An 8,869-nucleotide genomic window follows, 5' to 3' on the forward strand; every position below is an offset into this window, starting at 1 on the left:
GCATTTTTCTGCAGAAGAACTTTTTTGGTGTGAAAATTTCTAATTTGTGATGTACAACATTTAACCTATAAATATAGTACAACTATATAATGTAACAACACAGTATACTCTCTGTATAGTAATTTTGTTCCTGCCGTTGAAACCCAACCTGGAGGGACCTCCTGGAATTTATTCACTTTTGAAAATTGGGGAGTTGACTTATTGCTGGTTATCTGTGAATGGTGGCTGTGGCTCAGGAGGTAGAGATGTTTGTACAGTAACCAAAAGGTCAGCTATTCAAATCCTTCTCTCTCCAATTTGTGTCCTTGAGCAAGACTTTTACACACATTGCCTCCAGTGCCTCTCACACTTGTGTACGGATGGTGCGAAGAATGTTTGGTGGCGGTAGTGTTGCTCAGGAGGAAAGCTGGATTTCAGTGTGTGCGTGTGTGTGTGTCCTGGGAGCTGGCTGCCATGAAGGTTGCCCTGGGAGTTTAATGCCAGTTTTGCTCCAGATTACATGCTCCGCCCTATTCAAAACAGGTGTGACATATCAGTGGTGATTACTATTCACTTACGTGATCACCTGTGTATGAATTTTTTGTATGACAAGCTGGACCGAAGTGAAACACCAAGCAATCGTAAACCTCAAATAAACAAGGTACGTTTAATCAGATGTTTAAGAAATGTCTTTTTTCCGGTAACCAGGCAGCAAAGAAGCTCAGGTCCAATAATGAGATGAACATTTTGACTGGCAAGGTCAACTACAACCTCGATCCCAGCACACATAAACAGACAACCATTCACATTCACATTCATACCATCACAGAGTGGTCTCTGAACTGAGGTTTCCAGAAATGAAGTAAGACAAGTGAATAGCGACTCTTATAGTTAAAGGTTCAAATATGAAATTTGTGTCTCACATGATTTTATTCTCAAGGGTGAGTACACCTGATTGCTTGGGGTGGAGAATATAGGTCTCCCATCACCTCTGACAGACAAAAAAAATAAATAAATATTTTTGAACATTACAAGTCAGTGGCAAGTGTTTTTTTTTTTGTTTTTTTTTACTGCTAAATGTTTTCTTAGTTGACTGTTTAACAGCAGCAAACAAGTCAGCACCAACTTCTTTGCCATTCACCAAGTCTGATCTTATTTTGGCTCAGTGCACAGCTTGGACTGTCTGGCCCTGATAGCACCGATTTCAGCTGGATTGGAATGGATAGGCCATTTGAGAAAATCCCAACTTTCCCGATGGTTTAAGCACAATGTTGGAGGATTTGAAATTTGTTCCCAACATTGGGCCATTAAAAAAAAAAAATCTGAAAATGTCCTGCTCTTATATTTTGGGTAGCTTATTTAGCTACACTATATTCAAGCTCCCATAATAGTGCGGTTGTACAGACTACAATGATAAATGAATGCTTGTGCGGTAGTGTCCACTATTATGTTTTCAAGAATTGTTGAAAATGACATCATGTATACTATTTGAGTTTTGTAAACATCATTTTGTAATGTTATGATTATGAATTTATGTTTCAACAATTCTAAATGGAATAAAATGATGCCATTGTTGTCATATTGGCCATTTTTTAACCTCTCTTTGACAAAGGCATCGAGCTTCCGAAGCTTCCATGCAACCTGATGGGAATATGTCTCAGACTCAGTCCATTCTTTTGTTTGTTTCACGCCTCAATTCATCATCATGAGGGGCTCCAGATGGAGCCTGCAGAGCTCGTGTCGGTCTCATGCCACGCATAACACCCAAACACTCACATGTTCTCAAAATCAACAGGTTGCACTTAAAAACTACTGGAAAAGGCCTTTTTTTTTTTTTAAACTCTAAGTCTTATTTTCAAATAATTTATGCTATTAGGGCATATTTAGACCACACCCTTCCCTGCAGTACAAAAATCATTCCAAATGTGTAATTTAGGATTAAATGAATACTAATTTGGAATATAATTTTGACGATTTTTGCGAATAAGCAGCAACAGCTTCTTTTAGGTGAAAAAGGTATAGGCCTATAGATCCCGCCACCAACCCCCTCCCCTTAATGAGTTGCCGGAAGCCCGTTCATAATTCAACTTCTCAGCATGTTGTTCAACAAAAGATCACTGTGGTCTCGGCTTGCACAGATGGATACCCACGCTAAAACTAGGACAAAAAAGCCCCTAACCGAAGCCCCTCTCCTTTTTTTTTTTTTTTTTTTTTTTTTTTTATATGTGCTGCAACGAAATGGACCCGTTCCCATGCTTTCTGGACATGGCAGTTAGTCGGGGCCCCTTGGGACAGGACGCGTGCAAAACGGTGCAGCTCAAAGCCAAGACAGCTTGCAGCCGAACTCTGGACCGCGCGACCTCGAACGCCTTTTCACCATGCAGTATGTGGAGTGGGGGGCATAGCCTACATTGAACGCTGCATGAATGAACAGTGACGTTTGTTATCGTTCAGCTTTTAGTCACTTCTTCGCGCACTGAAATGCGTATATACGCAGATTAAATACGCTGTCCTCCCTGAAAATTTTTTCTTAAATTCCCGATGGTCCATTATGAAACATAGGCTAATACAGGCTATAAGGAAGGGGTAAAAAAAAAAAATAGAAGGAAAAAAAAACAAATGTGCAATGTTCATCATGTGTAAGAATAAGTCGCCGTTTTATAAACTGAGGAGTCATTTTTATTCTATAGGCCTGATGGGGAAAACGTTAATTGGATGCAAGTATAATTGTCCAAAAAATGATGCGCGTCAATAGTTACGTTGCAATATTTTGGCATATAAGTACATCTATTATTTTGCAGTCTTCTTTCCCCGACCCTTAAGGGGCTGCAAAGGACAAGAGCTGACCCGGGAGGTTGTGACAGAGTAGATGGGTGGGGGGTGGAGGCCGGAGCACAATAGAGTGAGGGGGTGGTGGCTTTGGCGGTGGCGGCTGATTCGAACTGTGCAAGCTTCCCATCTGTTGCGCGGTTTTGGCGCGTGCCGAGCGCGTGATTCCCACTGGCAGCTCACTGCACTCAGTGTTTGCTATATAGAGCCAATGTGCACATACTCCATAATGCATTCACGGTTTGTTTTGCAATTAGATTTACAGCCAGAGGTGGAAAAATATTTATGCTCTTACTTCAGAACTTTAGATAGGCGTACGTCTGAGTTAAAAAAAAAAAAGAAAGACTGGTATGGCGAAAAAAAGACAATCGGACTGTCGGATTGTCTTTTTTTGGCCCTACCAGTCTTTTTTTTCTTTTCTTTTTCTTTTTTGTTTTTAAACTCAAACTTACTTCGTGTGTTCGCCATGCACGAATCACCGTTAGTCGAGAACATCAATCAAATAATACGGACCATTACATGAATTGTAAATATAATAATAATAATAATAACAATAATAATAATAATAATAATAATAATAATAATAGTAGTATATAGTAGTAGTAGTAGTAGTAATAATAATAATAGATATTTTATGTCGTCGTTTTTTTTTTTTTTTTTTTTTTTTTTTTTAACATTGTGTCAAATGACGCGGACCTAGGCCTTTTGTTCCTTCACTTTACGGCTCTGTTGACATACGTTTTATACGTTTTAGGTCTGTACAAATCACATGACCCCAGCCCCCAATGATGACTCTATGAGTGTGTGTCTGTGTGGCACTGCAACTCGGCGTCAGAGTGAACGTTCCCCCCACCACCAAGCATCCATGCAGGTAAACATGTTGTTGGCATTGGAAACAAGCTTCTGTGGGGGTGTAAGCAGATGTTATGGCGGGGCTTTTGCATTTTAGGAATTCATTATAATAGTCCTGCTATCTTGGAAACAATGTTTGCGTTATAAGTTGCTGTGACAGTACAGAACATTTTCATGGGTTGGACAGACTTGTTTGTCCGTCGCAACAAAAGACAAATGAAAACACAAGCAATCTTTTGCACATAAATTGTTTTTGTTTTTTTTCGTGTCCAGCCGTGTGCAACACGTGTTGAAATTGAGGATTTAAAGTGCAAAAACATCTTGAATAACATGATTGTGGTAACATTTGGAACAAAATGTGCTATTTACAAAATATAGGCCAATATGCAGCGACTAATAATCTCTGCATACCAGCGCTTGACTGCATGGAGGAGCCCACAAGGACAGATGGTCCAGAAAAGAGCGCATGTCATTAATTCATATATCCCAAAGGGCTTGAACCCTCAGCCCCCTCCTCTCGATTCAAACCCCGCAGCGGCTTGTGTCCCGCCCCTGTGACGCGCCGGGACCACATAAATAGGAGGCGCGGCACAACTCCGCAGCTCACTTCAGCTCCGAATTCGAGCACCTCACATCAAGCACAAGTCCCCCCAAAATATGAGTCCCAGCATCACTTCCGAGGCCAGCCAGCCTCTCACTGTCAGGTCCACCGTGGCCCAGAGGAAACAGGCCCACGAGCTTAGAAAGGTAAGAACAAGAAAAACCCTGCTTCATGTTTTCAGAACATTTATTTTCACATCATGACTTGTGCAAACAGTGCGGTTGAATAATTCGTTTCCTTCATGACTTCTTCCAGACTCTCAAACCGCTGTTGGAGAAGAGAAGACGTGCTCGTATTAATGACAGTCTGAGCCATTTGAAGAGTCTCATTCTGCCCCTGGTTGGCAAAGACAACGCGCGCTACTCCAAGCTAGAGAAAGCTGACATTCTGGAAATGACAGTCCGCTTCCTCAGGGACCTTCCAACGTCTCCCGCAAAAGGTGAGAATTAACGACATCTTGCGAACAATAGCCATAAAGTGCGTTATTTTGTATCTAATGGTTGTTGATTTGCTTCCGATTCAGATCCGGCAAAAAGTTACAGAGAAGGCTACAAAGCGTGCCTGCAGCGAGTGTCCGCTCTGCTCCCTCAAAGCAGCCTCAACCAGGACGCGTGCAAGCGAGTCAGCGACTTCGTGCGTCGCTCCATGTCCGCCACCGTCACCCCGTCCTGCCTCAACTGCTGCGCTCAGACCTGCAGGGCGTTCCCCCACATCCAGCAGAGGCTGCTGAGCCTCAAGTCCGGCGTCAGCTCCACGCGGACCGACAGCCAGCGTCAGTCCCAGCCGGTGGCCCCCGGGCCCCGCGAGGCGCAACATGTCGCGCCTGCTGTCAGCGCGGACATGTGGAGGCCCTGGTAGATGAAATGGACACTTATTTATTAATGCCTTATTTATTTCGTAGTGATCCACTTAACACACACAATGAATGGGTGGAATTGTGGGAGTTGCTGTATAATGAATGGAATCCAGCAATTGATTCATTTTGGGTAAAATCGAGCACAGATCCAGATCCCAAAGAAGCTCTAATATGTTTTACTATTGCAATCCTCTTTGGGGTTTCAAAGGCACGGGTTGTCGACAACACTTTTGTAAAACCCCAAGGGTTACTCAGTTTGAGGTTTGCACGATGGACTTAAAAGTATTTTGGTCTGTGCAAAAGAATAGTTTGTAAACACTATGTGTTAATTACATACATGTGATGAAACCATGGAAGTCACAAAAATGTCATGTATGAGCTGTATCACTGCAAAAAGTCAATAAATGTACATAAATAAATTTTGTTGTTGTATTTGTGTCTTATGATGTTTTAAGAAGCAACTAATGAGTGAGATGTTGGGCTGAAGAAAAAGGCGGCAAATGCACAAAGGCAGAGGTCAGCCCAAGCACATTGATGCTGAGAGCAGCTGCTCTATTGTTACTACATGAGGCGCCTCACTGCTTGCCGCCAAATCGGTGGGAAGAACACTGAGGTCATTGCATGGCTGGGTGGGCACAGCCCCCGAAACTCACTCCAGCCTGTTACACTTGACATGAACTTTTGTGATATTCATAAGTGGTACGCACACCAATTAAAAATAATACATATTATTGTACTATATAGGCACATTACTGTAAAAACAAATGCATGCAAAATTGCACACACACAAAATCCACGAAATAGCAAGAACGCAAAAAGTGAATCGCTTTGTAGTGAGGGAACACTGTATCTTAATATTTCAAATATATTGTAGGGTGAGAAGCTCGGTCATCCGGGAGGGACTCAGAGTTGAGCCGCTGCTCCTCCGCGTTTAGAGGAGTCAGGTGAGGTGGCTCGGGCATCTGGTTTGGATGCCTCCTGGACGTCTCCCTGGAGAGGTGTTCCGGGCATGTACCACCGGCGGGAGGCCCCGGGGATGACCCAGGACACACTGGAGAGACTGTCTCTCGGCAGGCCTGGGAACACCTTGGGATCCCGCCGGAGGATCTGGTTGAAGTGGCTGGGGAGAGGGAAGTCTGGGTTTCCCTCCTAAAGCTGCTGCCCCCGCAACCCGACCTCGGATCAGCGGTAGTAAATGGATGGATGGATGGATATATTGTTTGCCGTTAAGGTCACAGTTTGACTGTCACATGGGAAAATTATATAAATGTGCAAAGTCAACCTTTTTGCACAGTGTAAAAGACAGCATTACATTAACCAGGGTCCCAAATTGTCAAGGTGGGAGGGTGGTGCATGGATGTGAATGTTGGACCCAGGTGCAGAGACCAGACCGTGGGCGCCACTTGCCCAGACCGTGAGGCGAGACTTAGCAGGATGTGAGAGAGGGACAGAGAGAGAGACGCTTGGCTCAGACGAGAGAGGGGGACACTTGGCTTAGACGAGAGAGTGGGACACTTGGCTTGGATGAGAGAGAGGGACACTTGGTTTGGACGAGAGAGTGGGACACTTGGCTTGGATGAGAGAACACTTGGCTTGGACGAGAGAACACTTGGCTTGGACAGCAAACGACACCCACACAGCATGTCACACCAAGACAAGACAATGCTCCCACACGGAGGGAACACACCACACAGTCTAAATACACCACACTAACGAAACTCTTAACACGACACACCTGGGGAACACAGCAGGCAGAGGGCACTAATTGGCAACACACACTGGGAAGGGAAGACTCACGCAGGTGGACAAGGTTAACAATAACGAGGCAAAGCGGACAAAAGACAACATAAAGGCCCAAAGACTAAACAAAACCCCAACCTCACTAAACCGAACCGTGACACAAATGTATCATGGAAACTGAGACCTTACCTAGGAGAGGCCTCCTGGAAAGATGACTGCAGATGAAAGATGTTGTATGAGACCTCAAAAAGCAATTCAAAGCAGACATCCCAAAAATAATGCTGAACCTAAAGTTTCATAAACAGAAATATTCTGACTCGCTGTTGAGCAAGTCTTATCTGTAGCCAAGGAAACGTTTGGTTGAGGTTATTCCGTTGTTGAGATGGATGGCAAAAAGAGTAGATGGCATACCCAAATAAATGGACTCCCGCAGGGTTTTGTCTTGGCCCCAGTTTTGGTTTACATTTACACCAATGATCAGCCACAAAACCAGAACATCCACAGATACTGTACACCTGTACAGTATATGCAGATGACCTATGCATCACCATGCTGTCCAACAACTTCAGCATCATATGAAAAACTCAGATGCCTCAACCAAACTCTCGGAATACTCCAAGAAATGGTACCTAAACTAAAACACAAGTAAGACCCAGGTTTATGCCTTCCACTTAACCATATAACAAACAGAAAACAGAATAAAGTGGAACAACGAGAAGCTGAGTCTACCATGGAGTAACATTTGGTAGAACACTCTCATTCAAAGAGAATGTCTCCAGACTGAAAGGAAAACTTGCATCACGGACAAAACTCCTCAGTAAACTTGTCACCGTTGGGGAGCCTGTTACCAAAACACTGAGGCAGATTTAGCACTGTGCCAATCCACTGCTGCTGTGCCTCTGTGTAGGCAAGATCATGCCATGCCTACAAAATAGCTGCAGAGCTAAACAAAGCATATTGGATAAGAACAGATGCTTTCAAACCAACAACTTTGCCAGCTCTATATAATATCATATAATTGGCATTGCACCCCCTCACAGATGATGAGAAACAGTGACTTATACTGAATGAAACAAACAGCTAAATGATCCCACAGTAAATTCTGTAGAGTGCATTTGACTCTATTTAGAGTGGTACCAAATAGACTCACTTTTAGAGTAATGTTTACACCTGGAAGAGAGTAAAATAAAGAATTGGGAAAAAAAAATTGTGATTCAAGGTTAGAGGAAAGAACTCACAACCTTCAGGTTGGGAGACAGCCGATCTACTCCCTGAGCCACGTAGCTCCTGCTTTGTTAGCACAACCCCTAGCCCCTAACCCCGTTTTATTGTGTAGATTAAACTGAGATCAAAAGCATGAAACTGTTGTAAGGTCATTCCAAAGCGCAACATCTTGGCTTTCAGAAACACTAAAAGAAAGAAAGAAAGAAAGAACATTGTGCTGGTCAGTAAATGTTACTTTTATTGAGCAAATCCAGGGAAATAAATATGGAATCACTCCATTCTGAGGAAAAAAAATATTGAATCATGAAAAACAGACAAAGAAAAAACAATCAAAACACATCACTACTAATATGTAGTTGCACCACCTCTGGCTTTTATGACAGCTTGCAGTCTCTGAGGCATGGACTTGATGATTCTTCATCAATCTAGTGCCAACTCTCTTTGATTGCAGTTGCCAGATCACCTTTGCAGGTCGGAGCCTTGCTGTGGACCATTTTTTTTTTTCAATTTCCACCACAGGTTTTCAATTGGGTTGAGATCTGGGCTATTTGCAGGCCATGACATTGACTGGATGCGTCTTTCTCCAAGGAATGCTTTCACATTTTTTTGTCTGTGGCATGATGCATTGTCATCTTGGAAAATGACTTCATCATCCCCAAACATTTTTTCAATTGAAGGGATAAGAAAGTTGTCCAAAATGCCTGTTATGTTCTGTGTTGGCTGGCCTGCTCTGGTTTTCTCTGTTGCAGTTGCTCTTTTGACCACTGGCCAAGGCCAACCACTAGCCA

The 8,869-nt window shown here is 43.2% G+C and overlaps 1 protein-coding gene across 2 annotated transcripts; it reads left to right on the top strand.

Annotated features, from left to right (window-relative positions):
• Nucleotides 1–597: 597 nt before the first annotated feature.
• On the top strand, nucleotides 598–5,522 carry LOC144015094 (transcription factor HES-2-like). Of its 2 annotated transcripts, none has more exons than XM_077515416.1 (5): nucleotides 598–640; nucleotides 3,563–3,679; nucleotides 4,039–4,407; nucleotides 4,517–4,700; nucleotides 4,785–5,522. In XM_077515416.1, the coding sequence occupies exons 3-5, from the start codon at nucleotides 4,318–4,320 to the stop codon at nucleotides 5,117–5,119; spliced, it is 609 nt and encodes a 202-aa protein (XP_077371542.1). In that variant the 5' UTR covers nucleotides 598–640; nucleotides 3,563–3,679; nucleotides 4,039–4,317; the 3' UTR covers nucleotides 5,120–5,522. The 2 variants fall into 2 exon arrangements, with proteins under 2 accessions (XP_077371542.1, XP_077371543.1); XM_077515417.1 differs by having other exon boundaries at nucleotides 4,075–4,407.
• The last annotated feature ends 3,347 nt before the right edge of the window (nucleotides 5,523–8,869 follow it).

Source organism: Festucalex cinctus, chromosome 2, assembly GCF_051991245.1.
Source record: "Festucalex cinctus isolate MCC-2025b chromosome 2, RoL_Fcin_1.0, whole genome shotgun sequence".
Lineage (NCBI taxonomy): Eukaryota > Metazoa > Chordata > Actinopteri > Syngnathiformes > Syngnathidae > Festucalex > Festucalex cinctus.